General features: G+C 31.3%; 1 protein-coding gene across 1 annotated transcript; it reads left to right on the forward strand.

Annotated features, from left to right (window-relative positions):
- The first annotated feature begins 3,408 nt into the window (after nucleotides 1–3,408).
- Nucleotides 3,409–6,950, forward strand: LOC132630008 (heavy metal-associated isoprenylated plant protein 3). Its single transcript, XM_060345496.1, has 5 exons — nucleotides 3,409–3,563; nucleotides 3,698–3,818; nucleotides 4,592–4,794; nucleotides 5,658–5,745; nucleotides 5,945–6,950. The coding sequence occupies exons 1-5, from the start codon at nucleotides 3,555–3,557 to the stop codon at nucleotides 6,568–6,570; spliced, it is 1,047 nt and encodes a 348-aa protein (XP_060201479.1). The 5' UTR covers nucleotides 3,409–3,554; the 3' UTR covers nucleotides 6,571–6,950.
- Nucleotides 6,951–14,290: the final 7,340 nt, after the last annotated feature.

Below are 14,290 nucleotides of genomic sequence, written 5' to 3' on the forward strand. Positions count from 1 at the left end.
TATGTCAGCAGGTTAATAAATCTGTTGTATCTTGTACATTATATACGACCCTGATCTCATCATATCACTCAGTGGAATCTATAATATTTTATCTATAAACTTTGAACCCTGAATCTGATAGAATAGTAAGAATCCTTCTACCCTTGACAAGAAATATATAACTTGCCCTTTAGTGAACCGGCCAATGCGAATGCAGATAATTGGTTAAGCTGGTGACTTTCCGATACTGTAATGTTAATTTTTCTTTTTTTAAAAAAAAAGGTTTAGGAATTACGTTGATCAAATCGTTGCAAGTACCAAATCACACATATTGTCTTTTGGGTTAAAGAAAAAGCCAAAAGAAAAAACAAAACAAAATGACGTTCGAGAAATCCCATAAGAATAATTCCTTATTAAAAAGCCAAATATATACGCCTTGTTCAACGTTAAAATGGACAAGCTAGCTCAGTAATTGTCTGAGAAGCCAAACATATAATTCTAAAATGAAAATTAAGTCATTGACCTTTTCACCCAAAAATAAATTATCTTCTCTTTTGTCCTTCACCTAAAATATTTATAAAAAAGTTACAAACAATTAAAAACCACATAATTAACACTCCGTAATCTTTGTCTGATGGGATGACATGTCAATAACCGAGTCAAAGAAATTTTTTGTTGCACTTGGTGCACGTATGCAGAAATAGTTGATCTAATATTAATTACAATGAGCATATATTAGCCACAAATTAAGGTGACGTAGATGTTTTTTTCCGTTTGTTTATTTATTGCATTGTCATAATATATGGTCCTATGAATCTTTAAATTCTTCATTCTAATGTTTAAAGTTTGTTAATGTTTTTACATATTTTGGAACATATTTGACGACATTAAACTAAATAAAGTAAAAAAACCAGCAAAATGTGTTTATTTAACATAACGTTCGACCACAAATTGGTTAATAATAGTTAAATAAAATTTTATGTAAGAAATTAATGAATGTTGTGTATTAATTAGGATTAATACATAGATAGCCCCCAAAACTTGCTAGCAAATTTCATCTAGACACGCGATTTACGGCTTGTTCCAATTGAGCACGTGAACACATGATAAAGTGTTGCGCATAAAATATGTCATCTTCTTTAATTATACACATTAACCTTAATTGGAACATGCATGATATATTATGGCTTATTGAGGCAATAGCGAATAATTAAAGGAGGTGAGATTTTTAAGTGGTTAACTTATCTACATAATGAGCATTCGAGAACACACGTAACAATTTTTTTCAAATTTTGAATCGAAAGTGCCTAATTGGAATACTTTATCATGCGTTTAAGTGTTCAATTGAAACAAGTCGTAGTTCGTGTGTCTAAAGTAAATTTACTGACAAGTTTAAGGCGTTGTTAATATATTAAGCATATTTATTGATTTTCATCCTACCTCGTGTGCGCGGTTAAGTACATGACATATATTGTTTTTTTTTTTTTTAAACATATACTTCTATTTGACTATTATTAGCTAAATAATTTGTACTGTCATTGTTGTAATTAATGTGAAGGAGTTCAGAGTATGAGTATGTGGGGTTAAATCACCTAATTTTTTGTGTAAATTCAATTATAGATTCTTCATATTTTTTGCAATAAAATATATGTATTTAAAATTTATATAAAAAGTATTATAAGTCAATATAGTCGATAGTTTAAAAGTTTTAGGAAGATGAGAAAGCCGTAATTAAAGAAAATACAGTTCAATTCTCTAAAAGAAAGAGGGTTAATTTTCCCACAGAACTATCGAAAGTGGCTCAGATTTGCTCGTAAACTTTGAAATATAGGATCATTGTTCTGGCAGTGGTACCACTATCTTTTTAACACTTCAAATCTTAAACGACTATGTTTTTATGCCACAAGTCAAATTAGTCACTCTCAAGCCTAAGTTTTTATGCCACAAGTCAAATTAGTCACTCTCAAGCCTTAAATTACCAAATATAATTTCAAACAAAGATTGATTCTACAACCAAATTGAATTTTCACATCTATTGGAACTTCATTAATATAACTTCATCACATTTCCTTCTCAAAGGGCCAGTGATCTTCTGGCGGATAGGAAACGACTACTTGGGAAAATGGCAATGATGAAGGTGTGAGAGAGATCGTTTGAACGGAGTGGTCTTCAAGTGGTGCTTTTGGAGGTAGAAAAGAACAAATTGCTATAGTGTCGATTGATTTAGCGGGATGAGGAACAGTGACTGCGGAGAATGGTGGAAAAGAAAGAATTGCTATATTGTCGATTGATTTAGAGGGATGGGGAACAATGACTGCTCAGAATGATGCCCGAATACAAATTATTTTAAAAAAATTATAGGTAAATCTGAACTATTTCTCATAATTCTAGGGTAAAGTTCATCTTTTTTATGATAAAACCAGCAACGTACTTAAAAAGGTAATTTTTTTTATTTTTTTTTAATAATGATATCTTCATCACATAATATGAGACAAAGTGAACAATTCGACTTCTTTCATCTGTCAATTTGTAGTTGCACGTGCGTTGTTATTTTCAAAGTAGAACACCTCTTTCGAGTAAAAAGTAGTATTTAAAAAGGAAGTAAAAAAGTGGTGGTTAAAGTTAGCTTGTAAATCACGAAAACTAAAGTAACATCAGCACAAAACCATCCTCTCATAGCCAAAATCCAACAGTTACTTCCACTACGGCGGCAATCCTATTTTACATGGCTTAATGCATCGATAACTTTCTAAATTTATAATAAATTTCATGTAGAGATTTTAATTACGATATGTTATAGATTTATAGTTGAGCACTTCAAATATTTTAAAAAAATTGTGTCCGGTTTGAATCGTCTATTAGGTTGTTAAGTTAACCATATAAAATATATCATCGCATTTAATTATATGCATCGGCCTCAATTAGAACATACTTGAGATTTTAATTAGAACATACTTGAGATTTTACGCCTCAATTGATGTGTATAATTATAAAGGATGTGACATATTTTAAGTGATTAACTTATCTACATAATTAGCATTTCGAACACGCGCAATTTTTTTTTCAAAATTCAAACCAAAAGTGTCTAGTATAAACACTTTATCGTGTGTTCAGGTGCTCGATTGAAATAAAACCTAATTTGAGTTGTTTAAATAAAATTCACCCGCAAGTTTGAAAGGCTATTGATATATGCCTTGATATATTAAGCCATTTCACATTCATGTATCGTTCACATACATCCCATCCATATCTTCACATACATATACTATACCCAAAGCCTTAACACCCCCCCCCCAAAAAAAAAAAAAAAACTCCGCAGCGAAAAAGAAAATAAATAAAAGAGTCCAAAAGGTGGGGCCTTCCTAATTTTATAAAATTACATAGTATTTAAAATATGGTGGGCCTTATGGAAAAAATGTAAATGTCTTAGGCTGATATCATCAATCACTATTTATTCAACAAACATTGTTCTATATATTCTCTCATTTGCCTCCATTTTCTCTCCTCAAACCAAATTCCTTTCATATTTCCCTTAATCTCTTCATTTTCTAACACACAATAATATATCTCTTCAAATGGGTGAGGTAAATTTCATATCACTTACTCTATCTACAACAAAACCCTTTAAAATCTTTCTCAAAATTCCCATTTTAATTCAAATTTCATTCTTACTACTCAAATTTTTGATATATTTTTTCTTTTATTTTTTGGGTTTCAGAAAAAAGAAGAAACTAAAGCAGAGGTAGCAGAGAAGAAGAATGATGCCATAATCTTAAAACTTGATTTGCATTGTCAAGGATGTGCTAAAAAAGTCAAACGTTCAATTCGCCATTTAGAAGGTAACATTATTAACAATACACGAAAATTGAAATAGTTTGAACTTTATATTATCAATTTTTCCCAAGATTTTTTTTTTTTTTTTAAGCTTATATTATGACATGGAGAAATATTGGTTCCTTGAATTTGTCGGCATAGAGAACTTTACGGGTTTTTCAAGGAACCATCATTGTTAGATGTGCATTTGACGGTTAAATTTTTCTTACCACAAAAATTTCATCCTTTTTGACCTTGACATTTTTATTCAAATGGAGTAATTTTATAAGACAGTCTAGTCAGGTCAAAGTTAGAAGGCAAACAGTACCTAATAGTATTGAAGAAATTGCACCGTTTCCCTTCACATGGGTTGGACTTTAATTTTTTGCCCTTTAAATGGGCTGAACTTAAATTTTTGTCCTTTAGCATATGTTTTTTAAGGGCGCGGACATAATTTATAATAGGATATTAGATATAAAAATATAAATTTATGTCCCACGAAAAAGTTATATTATAAGGCGCAAAGACTAGCACAAAATAGGAGCATAAGTGCCAATGACCCAATAGTTTGTTTTAACGTAAATTCTGAATTTGTATCGAGAAATTCACTAAATTATCGAGCTGATAGCTTTAGTGTAAAATTTTGAATTTGCATTACAAAATTCACTAAATATTTATATATAAATTAAATTTAAAACTCAATTACTAACACCTACTAATATAAAACTCATAAAGTTCAAATTCTGATTTCGGTTCTAAATTGAATAAATACTGATTTGTTGGCTTAAAAAAAATGAAGGTGTGGAGGAGGTGAAGGCAGATTGTGAAAGTGGAAAATTGACAGTGAAAGGAAACGTGGATCCTACATGGCTCAAGGACAAAGTAGCTACCAAAACCAAGAAGAAAGTGGACCTCCTCTCTCCTCTTCCTAAAAAGGAAGAGAAAAAGCCAGATGAGAAAAAAGTGGAAGAGAAAAAACCAGAAGAAAAGAAGCCTAAAGAGGTAATTTCAATTTCCTTCTTTAAACTATCGAGTTGGTAACTGATGTTGCTAATTAATGTAACTACAATTTAATTTGTATTCATAGTAAGTATAAAAAATCTTTTATACGACCAACAAGGGTTATGATGCTGGCTAGTATTACTTTATACTTAACCAAGAGGTCTCGATTTTGAGCCCCTTTGGATACGGTGTCATCATCGTTTGGGAGTTCTTTGCCCCTCAATGTGGGATTACCCGATACGAATTCGAATTTAGTCGGCCCCCAATAGGAATTGTGTTTAAATTAATTTGAGGAACCAAAAAAAAAAAAAACTTTTATATTGTCGGATTCATTATAAAATATTTTACTTTCCGTCTTAAATTATCGATAGCCATTTTCTTTTGTATAGCACTTTAAGAAATAGGGATGGTGTTTTAATTATTATTATCCTTATGTACGTCAAGATACAATCTCTTCATTTAATTAATGTGTCATCTCCGATCCATCAATTGAGGTGTTTATAGTCTTCAAAAATAATTATTACTAAGGGTAAAATGAGAAAAGATAATTAATTTTAACTTGAACTTATAAAAGGATAAATAATTTGAGAAAATTATTTCAAAAAATCACGACAGATAATTGGAGATAGCGGGAATATTGCTTAATCTCTTTGCAATGCGAGATCTGTGATTTTAAAAATAAGGCAAGCTATCTGTTATAATAGGTAATGAGACGTTATAGTATAAAAGTTATTTATACAAATAATGTTCGTAATTTAAACTAATTACTTAATATGTTATAAATTTTTTAATTAAACTTGGTATTATTAGTTTGAACTATTTCTGATTATATCTGTTCTAATTTTTTTGTTTGATGTGTTTAGCCACAAGCAAGCTCAGTGGTGTTGAAGATTCGGTTGCACTGTGACGGATGCGCACACAAAATAAAGAGAATTATAAAGAAGATTGATGGTAAGATAAACAACTGCGTTGAATTCTTAATTATTTATTAATATTTTCGTTTTTAATAAAAAAATTAGATGTGGCATGCAATCAGCTTTTTTTATATTTAAGGATTATCCGTGAAGTTTTAAGAGAATTATTCCCTTCCTATGAGAATTATTCTGTTTATGGTGATTGACATTTTTATTGTTTACTCTTTTATTTATAGGGGTAGATGAAGTCAAAGTTGATTCAGAAAAAGATTTGGTCACGGTAAAGGGAACAATGGACTTAAAGGAATTAATTCCATACTTGAAAGATAAATTGAAACGAAATGTTGAAATTGTTCCACCAAAGAAAGATGATGGAGGTGGTGAAAAGAAAGCCAAAGAAGGTGGTGGTGGTGGTGAGAAGAAAGAGAAAGAAGGCGGCGGCGATGGTGGTGGAGAGAAGAAAGGGAAAGAAGGCGGCGGCGATGGTGGTGGAGAGAAGAAAGAGAAAGAAGGCGGCGATGGAGAAAAGAAAGGGAAGGCAAGCAGTGATGAGAAGAAAGAAGGTGAAACAAAAGGTGAAGGAAGCAAAAGTGTAGAGACAAAGGCTGAAGTGAACAAATTAGAATATAATGGTTACAATGCACAAACTCATTATGCAATGCCCATGTACAATCAAAGTTACATGAATCAAGATTATGGCATGACAATGTACGATCCTGGTTATAACGCTCATACGGGCTATGTCATGGATTACGGCCACCACCAACCATCCTATGTACCACCACCTCCTCCAACGACATATTTGCACAACGAACCTCACATGTTCAGTGATGAAAATCCTAATGGTTGCTATATCATGTGATTAAGAGAACCATTCGATCATCATCTCGTTGAGGGAGAGAGTTCAAGTGATATTGTAAATACGTCAAATCAACAGTCTCAAGGGAATGCCTCGGTAACTAAAAGAACACAATGAACTATAATTTACTAGTTTGAATGACAAGGTTTCCCTACTCTGTTAATGCATGTGAAAAGAATCACATATAGACTTTAAAAAAAATCATGAAATGTATACGACGTGGTATATATGAGGATATAGTTTCCTGTAAGGAAATGTCATTAGGTTAGAGAGGAATGGTTAAACAGCCGGCCCGGCCGTTTAATAATGTTTTAATATAATTAATTAGGTTTATCTTTTGACTTGTATGCTATTAGTTGGTAATTAATAATAAGCTTATTCAATTTTGTGTCCACATAATTAAATTTCTTTATTCTCTTTTTTCATTTTTGACATTATCTCATTATGCACATGTAACCGTTCATGTTTAATCTGCGGTGGGTAAGAGACCACTTGGCACAAGAATATTTATTAGTACAAGTTAGTAGTATCTATATTTGTTTTATTCACAAAAAAAATGTTAGATTTGGCACATAAGGACATAATGAGAATATGGTTTCGGGTCACACCTGATGTGTACGGCTACGGTAGTTGGATTAGCACCATCAACTATTAGACAAAATTAAGTGTATTATACAGAAAAATTGTTACCCACAAATGATATGTTAAATTAAATGACTTTTTTTTTTCGGGTGAAAAATTAAAAGACCTAAAGTAGAAGTTAAGAATTAGACTACATGCCAGTCTCCTTCGCTATGGAGTCGCCGATGAATTTAACTTATATACACGAATAATATGATTTTCTATTATAATAGGTTGAATGCAATATAGTCGAGGTTATCAACTTTTATTATGTACAATTATTTATAATTATCTTTGAAGTCATCTAATAATATTAAAATTCATTATAGAAGTTAAACTCCTCTCTGATAGATACTCTGCCCCAGGTTTATAGTGTAACTTATGAGTTCACGTGAATCAAATAGCTTTTGCCTAGACGGTCCTATATATGTATTGAAAAATTACTTAGTATCTATAATATTTAATTCTGAATCTAATATTGTTGTATGGAGTATGTTAATTTGACTTTGCTATAGGAACTCATAAACTTTAAATCATGGATCCGCACTTTAAGTTGTAGTTAGTCAATTAGTATATCACGATTTCGGTTATTAGTCAGCATTTGAAAGATGGCATCCAAGAAAAAAGTTGACAACTTCTTATTTAGATTGTTCAAATCCAATATTATTAGGATCTAGCTAGGTTAAATATTTTCAAAGTTGCAATAAGTTGTGATGGAAAATATAGAAGATGGGATTCATGATGTAGTATTGAATTTTCTTGTAGCGAATGTCCTAGAGGCTCAACCATTTATTAATTCCTATCAAAAATTTGTTGCTATAAAGCAATATTTAGTCAATAAACTATTGTGAACCATTATTTTCTCATCTTAAACTTTTAAGGGCCCTGTCTAATATATGCTGCGCAACATTATGATTCTAAATTTAATTTACATACTAATTCTCTACATCTATAACCAACTAATTAAAACTATTCTCCAACACTTTAATATTACAGATTATGGGTTAACAATAATCTCATGATATCATCTGTTATAAAAGAATATACTCCTTCTGATCCATCTCAATTTATATGACGGTATTTGACTGATCACCACACAAAAAGAAATAAAAATTTTTGAAACTTGTGATCTAGAATAGTTCATAAACATTTGTGTGCCTACAAATTGTCTAATTAAGGCTAAATTATTTCTAAATAACATATGATATTCTTTCCGGTATAGACTAAAAGGAAAAAGGTCAAAGTCATAGATGGACCCCTAAATTTGTCCTGATTTTTCATTTAGACCCCTTAACTGAAACGTTGACCATATGGACCCTCGAACATAAGATAAAGTGTGTCATTTGAACCCCTCGTGCCAGCTAGGCACACGCGTGCAGTCCATTTGCAGTGACATGAAAAAACAAACCAGTGACATGTAAGCCATGTCAACAAAAAAAAATTAATTTAAGAAAAAATAATTTTAAAATATATTTAAATAATTTTAAAAAATCTGAAAAACCCAACCCATCCTCTCCGATAGCCCACTTCACCGCCGCCACTGCCGCTGCTGCCTCCGCCGCCCCCACCGCCGCTTCAAAATCTATTTAAATAATTAAAAAAATGGTGTCATTTTTGTCGGAGATTTATTTAAATAGATTTTGAAGTGGAGTAGCGGTGGAGGCAGTGGCGGCGGCGAAGTGGGCTATCGGAGAGGATGGGTTGGGTTTTTCAATTTTTTTTAATTATTTAAATAGATTTTAAAATAGAGTTTTTGTTAAAATTAATTTTTAATGATTAAAATTTTTAAAAAAAGAAAAAATTTGCTAACTCACGCTCTGTTTAAAGCAGTGCACTGCACGCGTGTGCCCAGCTGGCACGAGGGGTTCAAATGACACATTTTATCTTATGTTTGAGGGTCCAGATGGTCAACGTTTCAGTTAAGGAGTATAAATGAAAAATGAGGAGAAGTTCAGGGTTCATCTATGACTTTGGCCAAGGAAAAACTGACACATGAATTGAGACATAAAGTATATTTTTTTATTTATCTTGTGCTGTTGTACGTGATGAACCCATTCCATGTTTAAGCGAGACTAAAAAAATTTAATCTATATACATTAATAGTGTAAAGAATTGTTATATTATTAGTATATTTTAATTAACATGCTGTGGCAAGTAATTAATCAGCTTTATTTTTCAGTTTACAAATTCTACTTGTTATAGTCTATAGGCCGTTGCATATAGTCTTTCAAGATTACGTCAGTGTTAAGCGGAGAAGAGAAAGTAAATCCTACCTCATATCGCAAGAATCCAAGAAATTTTGGGGCACTAGCTAGCACGAGCAAAAGTGATTGAAAAATCTATTGTATTTATATTATATAGTTATATACAAGTAACCTAACATAATAGAAATTATTTACAATGTGGTGTGGAAGACTGGAAGTTAAGCTCAACTAAAAAACATTTCTTAAATGTCACATGAATCACGAAAAAATCAGCTTTAAACGGCCCTTTATCCTATCCATATTTAGAAACAACTATCAAACCTTTCCTTATTTTAGCTTAAGGATCAAATTATGCAAAGATAATAAGTGGATAGGATAATTCTGGAAAATTTCAAAAATAATAAAAGTGGCTTTTGGGCTGTTGCTTTAGCTAAGAAAATTGGTTTAGATAAATTAACCTCTTAACAACTAACTAAATTTCACTAATTAATCAATTATTGGCCTTTTTCTATTTAAAAAAATTGACATATACCAGAAGCCTTGTAATTTGATGAACATTTCAAATAAAACGCCCTTTAAACACTGCAAATAGCTTTAATATCGAAAAAATATACTTATTGCATGAAAATATCTATCGCATTTTGGCTTTTCAATATTATAAAAGGCATAAGTCAATTCTTAGTCAAGACGTTTTTTCTAAAAAAAAATAGTTTTCATCATGGTTTGGTTGGTGATGATGTAGTTGATCAGGTTATATAAGATACTTAATTTAAGATGGAGAATTATATTATATTTTCCATAAGATTCAAGAGATTGGCTCTTGTTAATTCCCTTCAGCCATGATAATTGAAGCAAAACAATATTTAGAGCGTCAAAAAACACCACAAAAAAATGGATAATTTGAGGAGGTTGAAAGTTGCAATTTGCGGGGGTTTTAGCCTCCTTAAGCAATTAGCGGAGGCTAAAACCCTCACGAATTGCAACTTTCAACCTGTGCAAATTACCCTTTTTTGTAGTGAAATGTGTTATTCTTTTGTCTATCGCAGAGCCATTTGCTAAACAATTTCGTTCCTGTTTTTAATAAATAGTCTACAGAGTTGTATAGTGGGGGAATGAATTTTAATTGGGTATCCCGGAAATAAATTACTTCACAATAACGACGGATACACCATTAGATGTTATGAGTTTCGAGTTGAGACAGTGAGTTCTGAGTATATATCAGATAAACTTTATCTATATTTGCTTTTTGCGCACACACCCGTACCCACGATTAAAGTTAATTGACTCGTCGAAAGCTTAACGAGAAAACATCACTTCAAAATCTAATTAAACATCATTAAACAAATATTACATTAGGCCTTTATAAACAAATGTTAACTTTGCTGGTAGCATACGCATGAGTTGCATGCAATACAAAATCGGATTATTAGATAAGTGGTCGTATTTACAAATTTTCGTTTGGCTCCTTGGGAACTGTTGGAGTGTTGGTTAAGGACTAATTATTAACTCCAATAATCGTACTTAGTTTTTTTTTTTTTTTAAGTTGTAGATAAATAAATAATCACTAGTCAAATCTGATGGTCACATTAGGTCACGTCGAAGTATTTTAAGATAATTGCACATATTTAAAAGATAATTACACATATAAGTACAAAAGCTACGAGCAGTGGCAAAGTCACATTTAAACACGGGGAGGTTCAATTGAATATAATTTGTTGAAAAGTTATATTGCGTAATTAAATAGTATAAAAATATAGTTTTATGTATATATAAAATTTTATGGCCCCGTAACTTAAGAAAAATACAGATGTAACATTTATTTTTATTTTTTCTGAATCTATATGTTAAAATTTTTCTCTCCATCACTGGTAAACATTATATATGCATGTCAAGTTTGGTTTAGATGTAATTCGAATCTTGGACTATCCAAAATCACGATTATTTATCAAATGTCAGCAATCAATAGAATTATTTAGATCAACTTTTAATTATTTTTTTTGCATAAAGAACCGATCAATGTCCCAATCTTTCCGTGAAATACGCAATAAAAAAAAACAGAAATAGGTAATTGGTGGGGATTATTGACTAGGATATTTGGAAGTCCAATAATAAGTCTTTGTGCTTTGCCTTTGCTTGCCTGAAAATATTCCAGACAAATCAGATCAACAACAGTGCATAATTAACTAGTTTTCAATATTAAATTGCGTACATGTGTATCTCGAGTGTACATGTGTATCTCGAGTCCTCCAAAGTCCGATTCAAAATAGAGTGCACATGAGTACTCCAAAGTCCAATTCCCCAAAAATTATATATGTTGGAGGATCATACACGAGTGGACTGACATATTTAGAAGATCTAAGCAACATAAATAAATTGTAGTGTAAAGTTTCTCATGTTAAAATTTTAGCAGAGGGGACAGGGACTTCACCTTATTTAGTTAAGCATTTGAAATACTCTCTTTGTCCCAATTTATTTGACACTTTTCACTTTTCGAGAGTTAAAGTTTTAAATTTTGACCGTGCGTTTAAACATATAATCTCTAAATTTTTCGATATAAAATTTACATATTTGAAAATTATGTAAAAAGTACTATAAGTCACCATAATTAATAATTCAAAATATTTAAAAGACATATGTAAAAATTACGATCAAAGAACAGCTTGTTTGATTCTCAAAAAGCGAAAAATGTCAAACAAATTGGGATGGAGGGAGTATTATACTTCCTTACATGCAGGGGCGGAACTACAGAGGTGCAAGGGGTGTCAATCGAACCCCCTTCGTCGAAAAATTGCACTATATATATGCGGTCAATTTTTTTATTCATGCATAAATATTAATGTTGCATCCCCTTAACATAATGGAGAACTCAGCTTAGCGGCTGAGGCGCCTATTATTGAGCCCATAGTTGCAGGTTCGGTTCTTTGTAAGAACACTTTTTAACCCTTTTTCATCCAGTCCCTTTTTCTTAAACCCCCTTATCAAATGTTTTGGCTCCGCCCCTGCTTACATACAATCTAATATTTTTGCTGCTTAAAAATGTGAATTTCCTACGGAGCCCATCAAAGATTGGCTTGTCGAAGATATTTTCGATAGACTTTTTGTCGAAAATCCCTATTTCTGAAGGCTTTCAGATGAAAACATCTATCGGAAACTCGTGTTCTCTTAATGTGTTTTCTCTTGTGCTAGTCAAAATATTTATTGTTGATAAATAACAATTTAGACTTAAACCTAGGGCGTTTGATCCAACTAATATTGTAAGTTAATTGATGAAGTAGTTCAAGATCTTTTACTTATCCAAATATAAGATGGCTTCATTTTACTATGGCAAAACAAGTAATGTTTTCACCACAACACCCCTCTGAAATTCTGACCTTGGAGCCAAAATTTTAACTAATTCACTTTTCTTGGATAAGGGTAGCTCTTTCGTCGCCCCCATTATTTATACACGCGTGCACGCTCGAAAGAATTAAATATTAGGCTTAATACCTAGATGGACCCTTAAATTTGGCATGTTTTGTAAGATAGGCATATAAACTTACAAGGTGACCAGATAGACACTTAAACTTACTCAAAGTGTATTTTTCAAGTTTTCCAGTTATTTTGAAAACAAAAACTATATTTTTCAAACACTCACAATTTTCATGGCCAAACAAGCCCTAAATATATCACAATTTTTTTTTTTTTTAAAATGCAAAAATAAGGCAATCGCATATACATGAGACTATAAATGTGCACTTAAACCAATAAATACTCGTTAATCGCAATTTTGCAGCTTTCAATTAACTCGGTTTTTTTTTTTTACACTTGAATAATTAAAAAACAATAACTTTAACCAATAAAAATCCTTAAAAAAAGAAATTTCAAATTAAGAAATTTCTTTTTTTTAAGGATTTTCTTCTCGGCTTTACAGTTTTCTTAATTTGAAATTTCTTTTACACTTGAAATACTGAACTTAGAAATTTCTTAATTTGAAATTTCTTTTTTTAAGGATTTTTATTGGTTAAAGTTATTGTTTTTTAATTATTCAAGTGTAAAAAAAAAACCCGAGTTAATTGAAAGCTGCAAAATTGCGATTAGCGAGTATTTATTGGTTTAAGTGCACATTTATAGTCTCATGTATATGCGTTTGCCTTATTTTTGCATTTTCAAAAAAATATTTTGTGATATATTTAGGGCTTGTTTGGCCATGAAAATTGTGAGTGTTTGAAAAATATAGTTTTTGTTTTCAAAATAACTGGAAAACTTGAAAAATACACTTTGAGTAAGTTTAAGTGTCTATCTGATCACCTTGTAAGTTTATATGCCTATCTTACAAAACATGCCAAGTTTAAGGGTCCATCTGGGTATTAAGCCTAAATATTACATGTATTGCAATAACTCATAGGTCTATTCAATAAATTAAGCTGTTAAATATAGACCTTACACATGCAACTGATGCAAGCGGAAACTGCAATTATAAAGAGAAGCTTGAATACGTTGGCTGCATTAACGTATCATAACAGTACTTGTACTTTTGATACACGATAGTTAATTAATTAGTGATGTGTTGGCATTCTTTCTTAGACATAAACATCACAATAATGTAGTGAAATACGAGATTAATTTGGAGGAGAAATAATGTCTTTCACTACTACTTGAATTTATTTTTCAATGATCATGATCTTTTAAGTTCATGAACGTCCCTCTACTAAAACTTAAAGTTGCTGAACTAATTAGCTATATATGTGTGATACACATACCGGTCACATATAAAATCAAAGATTGAAATGAAGTATTAGTAAATACTTCTCCATCGTTAACAACATGTCTCGATTTCAAGCATTAAGAATGGAGTTACCTTTGGTAGAAAGTGATTTACCCCCAAACGGAAACCTTCCAACACGAATCTGTATTAATCC

This window comes from Lycium barbarum, chromosome 3 (genome assembly GCF_019175385.1).
Source record: "Lycium barbarum isolate Lr01 chromosome 3, ASM1917538v2, whole genome shotgun sequence".
In the NCBI taxonomy this organism is placed as follows: domain Eukaryota; kingdom Viridiplantae; phylum Streptophyta; class Magnoliopsida; order Solanales; family Solanaceae; genus Lycium; species Lycium barbarum.